A 13,920-nucleotide genomic window follows, 5' to 3' on the forward strand; every position below is an offset into this window, starting at 1 on the left:
ACAAGAACCTCTCATACAGTGGCTCATATTTAGAGTCATGCAGAAAGCCAAATACACCACACACAGCTAGCAACACATAGAAACACACGCACACATTCTGACACAATATTTATACTTTTTACACATGGTCAAAATAATGTAGTCATATCTATAATGACAGATTCATGTGTCCGCCCTTCAACTTGTTTTGAATGCGTTTTTTTGGCTAAAGATAAACCAATGTCAAGTGCGCTGTGTAAATTCGGCAATCAATTTATTCACAGTTCTGTATACACATGCTCAATGTAAGTTTCCACTGCGATTCGGAGACAAGAGTAAAGTTCTCACATTAACCGGTTTAATTTAAACCATTCAAAACAGTGCAAAGAAAACGTACAGAAAACGGTTTCACTCTGTGGTAAAATCCAACCCCTGTGACAACAACAACAACAACAACAACAGAGATTTCTACATAAAAAGAAATGTACGCACGATGCGTCTCTCTCTGCTTGATGTGTAAATAGGCCAGTTAGCAAACAAGTATGCCATATAAACTTTACAGGGGATCATGTGGCTGTTGTTTTACAGCTTGTTCCCACTGCCCCCAAATTATTACTGTATACTAAGCTTTCATAGGCTCTTAAAGCTGAAATGTGACTTGGAAACCATAGTTGTTGCGTAGTTAAGAGGTTAGTAAGACTAGTGTGGATGTCAACCCATCCACCCAAACCCAGCCAAACATAGAGGCACTTTTCTGCCTTCAGTTCTTGTGTCAAATTTTGAAAAAAAGTCTCCAGTGCAGTAAATCGCTGCAGTCAGTGGTGGTTTGACAGTGGTCCAACAGGGGTTAACATAGAACAGATATACTGCTATACTACTTAGTGATTAGGTTTTAAAATATCACCTAGGGAAAATTCAGTATTTTACAGCTGTAAAATGTCAGTCCTTGATTTATGGAATCTAGGTTTTAGGATCTGTAATTTTCCATGTGAAACTGTTACAAATATGAGAACTATATCATCAATACCCAGGAAGTTTGTTATGATCTTTCTCAAGGGAGTGCGGAGATATAATTGGATTACATTTACTCAAGACAGGAAGTAACAAAGATACTTAGAGTACTAGATGAAAACATAATTTCCTTTACGAGACTAGCATCAATGCTATACATTTAATGCATTCATTGATTGTCTTTGCAGTCCAGAAAAAAAAAGAAAAACATGAAACGCATAGCAGTTAGTAACGAGAACCATGTGTGTCGTCCATCTCCTCACCCCAACACCCTCCAACCCCCCATTTCCCATCTGTGCCCTTCAGGCCCTCACTTCAGTCACCTCCCACTTCCCTCTTCCTTCAGAACCCGTCTGTTTTTGTTTTCGAGCCCGGGCTCTTTGCACAGGAAATTGTATACATTGGGAGCATTCAGGAAGGCAGAGAGCAGCTTTCCCGTTAGCTCCAAGTTTGGGCACATGGAAAAAAAAATGGATAGAGGAGGTCAGTAATTCCTAAACCAGGAGAGAAACAGAAGTCAGCTGTTCTCCTCCCCTCACTTCGCTTCCCTCCCCTTTACACAGTCTCAACATTTCAAAAATCCCTGCCACACCACTGCCACGAGTCCATCCCTAAACATAAAAAGATTTGAAAAATCTCAAACTGGAAATCAAATTATAAATAAAAACTAATGTTCCTGAGGGGATTTGCCTCTCTTGATATGCTTCCTCAGCTACAGAGAAGCCAGTGAAAAGGGGAGAGTGTGTGGAATGAAGGAAAGGAGGAGGAGATAAAAAAAAAGGAGCAGAGAGAGACTGGCTGGGGGTGAAAAAACAACAGGAAACCAACCGATTCTAATGCTGTTTCTGCAAATCCTTCAGAGATAAAACCGCAGACTGCCACGTCCCAGCCAAGCAACACTCACACCATGACTTTTCTTTGATCATCACTTCAAGTTATGACACTCTAAAAGGACTTAAAGTTCAAAATGTGACGTCACTTCTGCTCTCAGCCTCCAACAGTGTGGTTAGTCAGAATGTGAGCGGATGCAGAGTTTTGGGAGCTGATATCTGGGATTTCTATGTGGCTGCTTTTTTGACCTACAAACTCAACCTCTCTCAGGGTCATATGGATCGATCGCTGTGCGACCAAGGATCTGTTTGTGTTAATCATCGGGACTACTAACTGGAGCCACATGAAGAATAAAGGGACTAAGCAGAAGTCCAAAAAGAAAGGAAGTGAAAATGCGTTCGGCTGTGACCTGATTGAACATCTCCAGAATTCAGGACAAGATGGTAAATGTTTTATGTAGCTTTCTTGGAAACATTTTTTCACAAGCAGCTAGGATCAAACTACACACAATGTCCTTCATTTATTACTTGAGTCATATGTAAAAGATACCATTTATAATGGAAATTGAGGTTTATTAGTTATTTCCTAGATTATTATAGCTATTATAACTGTTTTTACATATCCTGTGGTAAAAGACAGACAGAAAAGACAAAAAAGTGTCTTTATATAACAAAAATACATGTTTGTTCAAAGATTACATGGCTGGTAGGTATACATGTGTGTTACATTTACTGGAGCAAGGCCATTCATTCACACATTGGCTGCATTAAATGGTCATTTGTGACTTTGGGTGTGGCTCTAACATTTTTTGTGTCAATTTTCCTATGGTGACTATAGTTCCTATGGTTTTGTTTCTGACAAAAGACTGGGCGGTGCTGCTGCCTATGGATGAGAGAAAATAATGAGTCAAGAAAAAGACAGAAAAGAAAGAAAATGTATCCTCAAATATTCAAATATGTGGTCGTTTGTTTGAGAAGGTTATAATATTGTATCCCTATTTTTTCATTCTGATTGTACTGTATGTTCGTTTGGTACAACCATCATCTGGGATTTCTTTATTCCGGAGCACCATGATATGTCAAAAAAGACATGTATCCCACGTGCACAGGCGTATGAATAGCTGTGTTAAGGTTACCTTTAAAGAAGACCTGATAGAGTGGACGCTCCATAGAAGGCGGGGCATTCAGTGCAGGAAGTGAGGGAGGAGGTTTGGGTCGGACCCCTCCGTCATGGATGTCCAGCAGACATATTGTGTTTTTATATTATTAGTGCATTACTTTGTTACTGCTTTTGGAAACAACCGGAATCTCCCGACAAACTAACAGAGATCTACACAAAGTAGATGTTAAATTTAGATATCGTGACCGCCACCAAATGAATCCATTAGCAGGGTATTAAAGTGTACCTGATGCCCACATGTCCTGATGCCCACAAATCCAGCACAATGTTATTACCCAACCTGCACAAACGACAACAATGCAAAGTTGCACACTGCTATATTCACAATCTCTTGTTATTTGTGTTAGAAGTCTTTTAAAAAGAGAAAATACTCTTGATCCTTAACGTTTGTAAGATTAACATTGAAAGATCTCAAATAAAAATGAGCAATAGAGAGTGATCAATACAAATTCTGCGTTGCACGTAAAAAGGGCATGCAACTCACAGCTCCTGTCTCACACAGACAGAAGCAATCGTGATTATGTCAAGTTGTTTGTAACATGTATTTCGTGTTGACATTGTAAAACTACAATCATTTCTGAAAAGCAACTCCAAATCTGCTGATACCCAAACATGAGTCATCTGGAAGAGGAAATACACAAACTTAATCTTTTTGCTTTTTACTTAATCTGGCCCCAAACCTTTAAAGTCAACCTACAACAATGTTACCATAAAATATGTTGATAAAACCTGACCAAAAGAAACACTGCAGGGCTGTTAAGGTTTTTTTTAGTGCCAACCACTGAGCAGCAGCTACATGTTCAACATTTAATGGAACATTAACATTACTACAGAAACAAAAAACGTACATCTGTTGACTCTGTGTTGGGACTGAGTCATATTCTGAATTCAATTTTCCTCACCGATTTAACTTTATGTCATAAAGTATCTCTAAAAATCAGTTCAAACCGTAGATCAATCAGAGATCTTCCCTCAGTGTAGAGACTCAACGAGTTTAAACGAAGACTCCAGAGTTTATTTGACCACAGGCATGTCACTGAAAGTACAATTAAGTCAAATAGATGAGAATGTACATAGCAGATTCTTGGTGTCTGCAGTGATTACTGAGAAATGAATTTTTTGCAAGATGAAACATTTTGTACTTAACACCAAGAGACATGGAAACAAGATTGTAGTTAAAATGTAAACGTCTACAAAAGTAATAGACTAATTATTGGGACATCATTGAATAAAATAATGTTAATTCATACAACCAAAAGGTTCAGAAATGTAAGGCAGCATATGAAACTGAAACTTTATTATAACACATTAATCTTTATCTATGTGAAGACAGTTATGTCATATTAACTATTGATTTCCACATATAAATATCAAGTAACTTCTTTAAATCTGCACTGACACATAAATTAACTATCCATTACTATTTAATATCAGGCTCTGCTTAGAGGTTAAAAGTCAATCTGTTGGTCCTTGTGAGATGCTATGACAATCTTTTGGATCCAATTGAACGGTATTCTTTATATCTGAAAAGAGTTGCATTTAATTAACATTAATACTGAGCCAGGATGAATCTACATTTACATTTTAGTATTTTTAAGTACCAGTATGTTGCTTCATGCACACTCTACACAGAACTAGTTAGAAGACTGGTGATCGTAATTGTTCAGGTTCAGAATCAACTTTATGCTGATTTGCAGTCAATTGCTAGTTTCAGTATTAGCTAAAGGGAAGTTGTGGTCAGACTGAATCAGAGCATGGGACTTAGCTTTTAAGCCACAGTTAAATCTGTTCAAAATTGGGTTTTTTTAAAAGTGCAGCCTGCACACAAGGTGATGTACTGTAGTAGAAAGCTGTGTTGGTCAGTGGTAAGATTTCAAAAGCCGTTTTCTATTAGAGGAAATGTCGTAAGTAATACCAGCTACAAGGACTGGGTGTGTCAACCTTCCTCTGAAACAAACAAACCATTTTTAACTTCCTGTCAAAGTCCACCTACAATCAGCGGCCCTAAGGAATAGAAAACAGACATGGTGGAACAAACCCTATACCATGAAGTCTACCTTATGTGCATTGTTACCACTAAAACACTGCATACAGTTGTTTCCTTCTCCTGCTTGTAAGGTTTAATGTGACCATAAAGTCCAGTATGACTAAAAGTATATGACTAATATAACTTCTTAACTTCAGTTCCTCAGGTTCTGAAGAAATGCGCAGAGTTTATTGAGGAGCATGGGATTGTGGACGGGATCTACAGACTGTCGGGTGTCACCTCAAATATCCAGCGTCTCAGGTACTGCAACATGTACTGTAATGCTTATGAGGCATCAAAAACCTCACATCATAGAAAATATTAGACATCATCATAGTCCTGTGTGCTCCAATTATTAAATTAGTAAAATCAAATTATCTCAAGTTCTCTCAAATCATGGCCATAAAATTAGCTATAGTCCAGCTACTTCTTTTTACCCATGCAGGCCAAATAAATAGTCATGGTTATTTTTAATTTACACAAATCTATTGAGCTTGTTTAGCATTGTTTTTTTGCCACAACAATGTTAAGTCGACTTCAATCTAACAATCCAAATACTGTAACAGTAGTTAGCAGGGGTGGTAACAATCGAAGCATTCAGCTAACTGTGTGTGTGTGTGTGTGTGTGTGTGTGTGTGTGTGTGTGTGTGTGTGTGTGTGTGTGTGTGTGTTGTGTGTGTTGTGTGTGTTGTGTGTGTTGTGTGTGTGTGCAGGCAGGAATTCTGCTCCGAGGCGTGCCCTGACCTTACAAAGGAAGTGTACCTCCAGGACATCCACTGTGTGGGTTCCTTATGTAAGCTGTTCTTCAGGGAGCTACCCAATCCGCTGCTCACATATGAGCTATACAGCAAATTCACTGTAAGTACACACATTTACAGTTTTGCTTAAGTGAGGAAAAAAATCCTGTGTTCCCTAGAAGTGATTTGACGGCAGATTCATGCTTTATAAACCGTAATTAGTGACAGACAGAACGGCAACCCCAACACCAGACATCAATGAGCAGCATTTATTCCACATGGTCCCTCTGTATATTTGTGTCAGCACTATAAGGACGTTATTTATTATCATTTTTCGTGAGTGTGACCTCATCTCTCTGGCTCACTATTGATCAGCTATTGTCATCTCTTCTCTGGAGAATACTGTACCATTTGCAGATGTCAACTACACTGTAAGAAACGAACATACTGTAGTACGTGATTAAACAAACATATGATTTATTATCATTCATCATCTTCATTATTAAAAGTAGTTTTGCTGCCCATAATCATAAAAAGATGTCCCTCTATATACTGTATGACAAAACTGATTGTAAGAGACTGAATTATGATCGGTTTTATTTTTTATGTGTGTGTGTTTTTGTGGGCTGCCCTGTTGCCAGTGCCTTTCTGGTAAATAACAATTTGTTTGGATGCACTATATTAACTGCAGGATTTGAAGATTAAAACATTTTGTTTCTGGCCCTTTTGGATCACAGGGGGGAGTTTAAGGTTTGTAATGAAGCAAGAGCAAAAACATTCAAAGTATAATGAGATCCTGAAATCAGTTCAAAATTGAACTGGCAATCTGTGTGGCCAAAATTGGGGTGACACAATCTCCACATTTAGTACCTGAGCGAAGAATTTTCTGGCTGTGAAAGAGACTTTAGAGAGCGGAGCAGGAGAGAAGGAATACCAAACTGGAAGACCTGGTTCATGCTTTCTGTGTAGCTTTCTGTGTACCTTGACGGGCCATTAGCATACCTTGGCATTCATACAAATTGTGCTGCTTGTGCCTGAAAAGTCCAGTACTCCAGAGTTTTAGGAAAAGTAAATTCTTCACATGGTGTAATATGAAAACATACGAAATCTCAGTTTCCCTTTCTTGCCAAGTTGTCAGCATGAGTATTGAGCAGGATCTGATTGAATGCTTGTTGTTGTGTATATTATTGATTAAAACGCCTGATCAATCTGGCATAATGTTAACTGATAGAATGTAAAATGTCATTTTGAAGTAAATCTTCAAGCTTCGGGCCATAAGACATAAAGGTAAAAGATTGAGCAAGAGCACGTTTTAACAACTACATATGTTGACGAACTCACACGTGACAAATGCAGCTAACGTGCTCAGCTGTATGGGCCTCAATCACATTAGTTTGACTGCACGCACTCCAACATGTCTGTTTACATTTGTTGAGCAGGGATAACTGGGTTTGGAGACTTGATGGAAGCCTGCAGGGCCATGCAGTATGGGATCTAGCTTGACCCTACAGTTACAACATACAATGTTTTTGACACGGATATCTGTCTGTTTTACATGCAGGAAACAGTCCTGGTCCAGGGGGATCATGAGAGACTTATACGCATTCGGGGGGTCATCAAAGAACTGCCAACTCCTCACTTCAGGTGAACTTCAGCCCTTTTCACTCTCAGCAGTAAAGACAATTGTACAATTGACAGTCTTGGTTGCCAGGTTTTACATAATGTTGTAATAAATGTGACAAGAAGTGTCCGTCAACTCTCCATAGGACTCTGGAGTACCTTACTAAGCACTTGGCCCACCTTGCCACCTTAAGCTCCCAGACAAACATGCATACACGTAACCTGGCCCTGGTTTGGGCTCCAAATCTATTAAGGTGAGTTTAGCTTCACAGGTGCCTGAAACACTTGATCCATTTAAAAGAAACTTGCAAAGATAGGAAATGCAGTGATACCTGTCTAAAAAAAAAAGAATGTTTACTTTTTTGCTCCTTCAACTTCAAAGTATTCATGCTGTCATGGATTTCTGTAACTGTTTTTGGAAAATGTGCATACATTAAAAATAAGAAAAAAAGAAGCATTTCTCATTTTCGTCTCTTATTTTGACAGATCTAAAGACATTGAGGCGTCATGTAGTAATGGAGACATGGCTTTCCAGCAGGTGCGGATACAACAGTCAGTGGTTGAGTTTATTCTAAACCACACAGAGGAGATCTTCAGTGATTCTGTGCAAATCAAACCCAAAGAAGGTAACCCATCCAAAAAATCCAAAAAGACTCTTTTGTGGGATATTTGTAAAGGATTTGCTAATTCACCACAGAAAAACACTGACTTAATATACTTCTCCAGGACCGAGTTTGATGTGTGTGGAGAAGTATGCCACACTCCCGATCAGTAGCCAGTGTGGGCCGATGAAACTGATGAGCCTGGAAGAAGCCCAGGCTCGTTCCTTAAGTCCAAACCATCCTGTGCATAAAGAACGTCAGCGAGAAAACAGTCTGCCTGATACCAGCACTGCCACGCTCTACCACACCGTCATAGACATATCAGACAGCAAGTATGACTGATTTTGATTCAGTTCATTGAGAGTGTTTGATGCATGTACGATTTATGCGTGTATTACTGTCAGAACACGCTGTGGGATAGCACTGCGCCTAATCATCTCGGTCTGTCTGTTAGGAGAAAGTTATCTGGCAAATCAAAGAAATGGAAGTCCATCTTCAACCTGGGACGGTCTGTGGACTCGAAGGGAAAACTGAGCCGGAATGGCAGTGTGTTAATCAGAGCACAAGGGACAGGTAAATTATCCAACAGGAGAGTTAACAATGAGCTAACAACGTTAACGGAATATACACATTTTTAATTCAAATTTCAAGATGTGTTTATTTTTTATTTTTTGCAGCCTCCGGACACTTCAAATATTTTGTCAAAGTGTGATAATATTATTGTTTTTTTTGACAGAAAAAGCAGCTCTTCGCCCATCCAGGAGCATGGAGTCCTTGTGCTCCTTACCAACAGGTAGGGCTAAATCGTAGATACTTTAATTTAAACACAGAGTTAAATTATTGTGATAGTCTAACGCTTATTTGACCACACAGATGATGACAGAACAGGAAACAACAGTCCAGCTGGTGGTTCCGGCAGCGTTTTCTCTCCAGATGTAAAATCCAGAACGCTGGGATCTGACTCGCTCTATGATTTGAGTGAACACGACCAAAACTGGGAGTTTAAAGGGATGAGAGGTGACGGGGCAACAGGTGGCTGGAGCTCTAGCATGGACCAAAAGGGGTCACCAGGTGCCTCTGCACCCCCTCAAAAATCACTGCCAGAGCAACTGAAGGTGTTCAAAGGTGATGACCTCAGCGGCTACAAGCCCACCTCTCCGAAAAACAGGAGGATGCTGTACTCGGGCTCCTCCCACAACAGCTCCTCTAAGCCCTCCTTCCCGGGAAGCTTCTTCCCGCTGGAGTCCTCGCCAAGGCATCAGCGCAGAGTCGTCAACATATCTGAGCCTTTTGCTGTGTCTGTACCGCTGCGCGTGTCTGCCGTTATCAGCTCCAACAGCACGCCATGCAGGGGGCACGCCAAGGATAAAGCAGCTACTCTAAAACCCTGCAGAGAGAGCTCAGAGCAGAGCAGCAACAGTGGAAAGAGCAACACTTTCCCCCAACTGGAACCCAGGAAGCAGGAAGGAACCGAGAAGAAAAACAGAGAGGAGACGACTTCCAGAGTCCCGCCAAAGGGTAAGGACATCTTACTTTATCCCATTTTAAAATGGCTTGTTATGTTACATAAGTCAAATATGTGTAATAGAATGTCATGAAAAACAACTCATTTTTGTATTCAGATGCAAGCAAAGAAATGGTGCAAGAAGGTCAAGGAGGGATGAATACTTCTGAAGTGGAACCAGCTTCCCCTGCAAATGCAAGAGAAGGCAAAGCTGCAGCGCCATCTCCTGGGAAAGAAGTGCACAACCAGCAGATAACTATGCAACTGGTAAATCATGTAGGTAGTTGTGCTTCCACCTGAGCATAATTGCAGATGTTATCTTTCATTAGGGCTTAAGTTTTCTGATTTAATAATCAAATTAAGTTTGTGTTTTTTTTAAGATAAACAGACTAAAACTACACATAGGGGTGATTCTGTTTGTTGGGTTTATAAATGAATAGTGGAATCATTTCAGTTACATTTAATCCTTCCTGTTTTTATACTTTCTCAGGACAAGGGATCTTCTACTGGGAAAGAACTGTGGTCTGACCACCAAGAACTGAAGATAACTGAACCTGAAATTGACCTGCTGGATGAGACTTTTAAACCTGTTTTTGGCACGAAGAGCACCTGCGAGGGCATGAGGTTGGATGTTAAGTCAAAACGAAGCCGCAGCTCTCCGTCTCTGTCGTTGTTATTTAGGGAGCATTCTTCAAATACCTCTCTGACTGATCACGTAATCACCACTGGATGGGACTCTGCAAAGAAACAGCCTTCAGAGTCAGACATCTCATCTTCTCTTCACAAAAACACAGAAAAGACCTGCGCTGCTGACATGGTGGATAAGAAAGACAAGAAGCTGCATCTAAAAAGCACACCCGTAAACAAAGACGACACCAAACAGGGTCAACTTCCTTTAAAGGAAACCTGTTTAGATAAAGTTATGAATCATTTGACGATAGAGGATACTCCAACTGTTGAAGGCTTCTCAGGAGCAGATGATACCGACAAAAAAGATGAGAAACGCAAAGTTCCTCAAGGACACAAAAACGTCTCCTGTGATGGAGCGATGGAGAATGTGATTCCGGAGTTGGAGGTTATTCAGAGACTGTCAGTGTGTTTGGAGGAGAGGAGTCACACCTTGGAGCTGCCAAACCTCGACAACGATGAAGGATGTGTAGGAAACTCAGAGGAGCTGGACTTGGTGGAACCCTGGGAGGATTTTAGCTCCAACAAGCAGTGGGTTACCAGTCCTCTCCACTCACCTGACGTGGAGGAGTTGTTTAACCAGCTATCACCTTTCGGCTCTTGTGGGGAAACTCAGATTTCATCTCTTTCAGTTGATAAAAACAAACAGTCTCTCATTACGAGCACTGTACACTCCTCAGGAAACATCCCCCAGACTACCAGCAGCAAAGCAGAAATGAAATGGATGTATTTGCCGTCAGGGGTCAGTGTGAACAGCAGTAACACAACACAACCTCACACAGCAAAATGCAGCACAACGAAACAGAAGAATACAGTGTCATCTCAGAGGTTTTACAGACAAATGTCTTATGAGGCAGAGAAAAGAGAGGAAAATTGCTTTTCTAAACACAGACCTTATTCACTTAATTTAGACCTGGGGCATCGATGCATCAGAGACATTTCTAATCAGCAGAACCGTAATTCATCAGAGTTCTCCTCTTGTCAGAGAGGATTACTGACCTCCTCTGAATCTGTAAACACCAGACTGCCCTCAGAGTTGGAGTTGTTTCTGAGTGATCGGCAGGCGCCTCTTCGTCGAAATTCAGCCCCAGTCAGCGTTTCATCTGTGAGAACAGCCTTCATGATAAAAACATGCCAGGCCAAAGCTGTGCCAGTCGTCCCTCCGAAGGTGCAGTACAGTCAGATACCTCCCTTGAGACATGAGAAGGATTTTGACACAGCGAAGGAACAAGAAAAGGAACATCCTAAAACGTGTGCAGAGAAAAGCAATGTTGCACCTCCTCCGATGTTGTCAGATCTAAAGGAGGAGCTGGAGAATAAAGAGCCTGCCCCTAAACACCAAAAACACCCACATGTTGCTGAGTCTGGGAAGACAACATCTACTCCAGAGCTACCGGTCATCACAAGGAGACACCCGCCAAGTCTGGAAGTGTTTGTAGATTGCCCCAGACCAAACAGACAAAGGCCGTCCTTTAGGAACAGGCAGAGACCTCAAAGTCTCATCCTGCTTAGCCCTCCTTTTCCCATCATGGACTATCCTCCGCCAGGAGACGACAGCAGGCTCCTTTCTTCCATCAAGAGCCTGAACGACACGTCAGCAGTGAACGTCTTTTCTAAAGAGGTGACGGAGAATTCCAGAACGCCGGAGGGGATCGCTCTTCAAAACAAAATGACTATTCCAAAAAGTGGACAGAGGCTGGAAACGTCAACCAGCTGCTTCTACCAGCCGCAGAGGAGGTCGATGATATTTGACAGCAGGAGCCACAGACAGATTGAGTGACTGGAGGTGCAGTCACTGACAATGAGACGGGCTGTGTGTAAATATATACAGTATGCAAGGAAACTGAAAGGAGCATGATATGATAGCCTAATGTAAATCATAGCATGTTGTGTGCTATGATTAAAGCATTTCTTGAAGGGTGAAGGCTTAAATATTCTGAAGTATTTGAGAAAGAGTTGAGGAAGCCATGAAGTATGTGAAAGCCATTTAATCTTGACTGAGATCTAGGGCTTACAACTAATGATTTTTTTTTTTTAATTTTTATTATACATTAATCTGCCAATTATTTTCTCAAAAAAAATTGGATAAGGATACATTCTTAACATGTTTCTTTCTAAAAAAGAACACACAAAAAAACTGTCATTGTCAGAATAACTGGACAAAGTTTTTGTCCAAACTTGCTTGACTCAATTCAGGGGCTTCATATTTGTTGTATGTGTCTACAGTATTTTGATATACTGGATTCTGCTATGGCACCCTCAGTTGTTAGAAGAATCAGAATGAAGTCATGTAAAACAAACACAACTGGCGGTTGTGTTAGGTTAACTGACGAACCGACAATGTAACTGTTAAATGAAATGGTTTTAACAGCTATGAATTTGATCATGTAGATGATGTGTTTATTTATTCCTTTATTAACATACACATGATATGAAGGAAACTTGAAACTTATATACTGTATGTGGTTATCGGCTCCGTGATAAGCTGATGGTCAAGTTGAGTTTTTTAAGTTTTTTAATATTTAAAAAGAAATTCCTTTTTCTGATTTAAATATATCGCAAACTTAATTGATAGTATTTACCCACAGAAGAACTTTGATTCATGTGTACCTTTATTTGAATTACTTTGTATATTATTATGTTTTTGACAATAATAAGAACCAGCATTGTAGAAAAGAGTATGGGATGTTATTAAAAGTAAAACCCTGGAGCTGCTCCGCTGACAGTAAACTGGAGGTTTGACTTTGTGCACGCTGACTGTATTCCACATGTTTGAGTCAAATTCAGATGATGGTACCTCCAGGTTTCTGTCTCTTTTTTTTGGCATTTAACAAACATGGGATCTGATGTATTCAGCTTTAGCGCCCATGAACATAACATAGTTTGGATGTTAAAGGAGGCTGCGGTGTATTTTCTAAAGATGCAGATGTTATGGAGGTCACAGTGTTTTTTAAACTGTATGTTGGATGGACTGGATGAATGATTACAGTGTTGTATTCAAAACAATGTTTAAGAAATGAGATATTAGTGTGTGTTTTTTAATTTGTTTTGTAACTTTTGTATACTTGTTGATACTGAAAATTATTGACTTAAGCATCTATATTCATCAGAAAAACAACTGAAGTGAGAATTTTAAGACGAGGGTTTTGTCTTAATTATCTGATGGCAACACCCTAAATAATGTACATAAGACATTTGATGAGTTTTGTTACAACCAAAAGTTATGAGAATAAAAGGTTCTGCAATCACACGAGTCAGTGGTTCTGCTAACACGTAGCTTTCATTAATACATACAGTGTTAAGGAGTGAAATTCTAACAAAGTCAGTTAAAAATTAGAATCTATTTTGTTCATGTTACTTGAGGTTTCCACTTTGACAAGCAGATGTTTAGCAGTTTGTTGGACTACTGGGTATGTGTTACCCAGGGGTTAAAAGCCACTTGAGAGGACAAGGACTGGGTGATGATCATGACAACAACAGGTATCAGGTATCATCAGTGTCAAGTGAAATGAATATTACACTAATTGCATCCCTGAATGTCCTTGTAGTCAGAATCAAAGATTACTGTACTATCACATCAGTGTGAAGCACCTTTGTTTGGCATGTATGGAGAAACAGGCTCTATACTGTACAATAGAAAACACTCAAGCTATAAACTTTGCTCTGGACATTTGTCTTTTCTTCCTCCAACTCCCTCTATTCAAATCTTTGCTCAAGCACTTAGCACTTCAGCTTCGCCTCTCT

The 13,920-nt window shown here is 40.0% G+C and overlaps 1 protein-coding gene across 2 annotated transcripts; it reads left to right on the forward strand.

Moving 5' to 3' along the window:
- The first annotated feature begins 1,591 nt into the window (after window positions 1–1,591).
- arhgap31 (Rho GTPase activating protein 31) lies at window positions 1,592–13,429 on the forward strand. Of its 2 annotated transcripts, none has more exons than XM_028594462.1 (12): window positions 1,592–2,264; window positions 5,185–5,287; window positions 5,740–5,884; window positions 7,325–7,407; window positions 7,530–7,637; window positions 7,870–8,009; window positions 8,110–8,317; window positions 8,440–8,558; window positions 8,722–8,778; window positions 8,859–9,503; window positions 9,608–9,765; window positions 9,980–13,429. In XM_028594462.1, the coding sequence occupies exons 1-12, from the start codon at window positions 2,165–2,167 to the stop codon at window positions 11,954–11,956; spliced, it is 3,843 nt and encodes a 1,280-aa protein (XP_028450263.1). In that variant the 5' UTR covers window positions 1,592–2,164; the 3' UTR covers window positions 11,957–13,429. The 2 variants fall into 2 exon arrangements, with proteins under 2 accessions (XP_028450263.1, XP_028450264.1); XM_028594463.1 differs by having other exon boundaries at window positions 9,608–9,756.
- Window positions 13,430–13,920: the final 491 nt, after the last annotated feature.

This window comes from Perca flavescens, chromosome 13, assembly GCF_004354835.1.
Source record: "Perca flavescens isolate YP-PL-M2 chromosome 13, PFLA_1.0, whole genome shotgun sequence".
Classification (NCBI taxonomy): domain Eukaryota; kingdom Metazoa; phylum Chordata; class Actinopteri; order Perciformes; family Percidae; genus Perca; species Perca flavescens.

Bases quoted from the DNA above. Each gene is read 5' to 3' on its own strand.
- arhgap31 (XM_028594462.1), top strand. From the start codon at position 2,165: ATGAAGAATAAAGGGACTAAGCAGAAGTCCAAAAAGAAAGGAAGTGAA. The intron at 7,408-7,529 runs GTGAACTTCAGC...AACTCTCCATAG, and splicing joins CTGCCAACTCCTCACTTCAG to GACTCTGGAGTACCTTACTA. The intron at 9,504-9,607 runs GTAAGGACATCT...TTTTGTATTCAG, and splicing joins TTCCAGAGTCCCGCCAAAGG to ATGCAAGCAAAGAAATGGTG.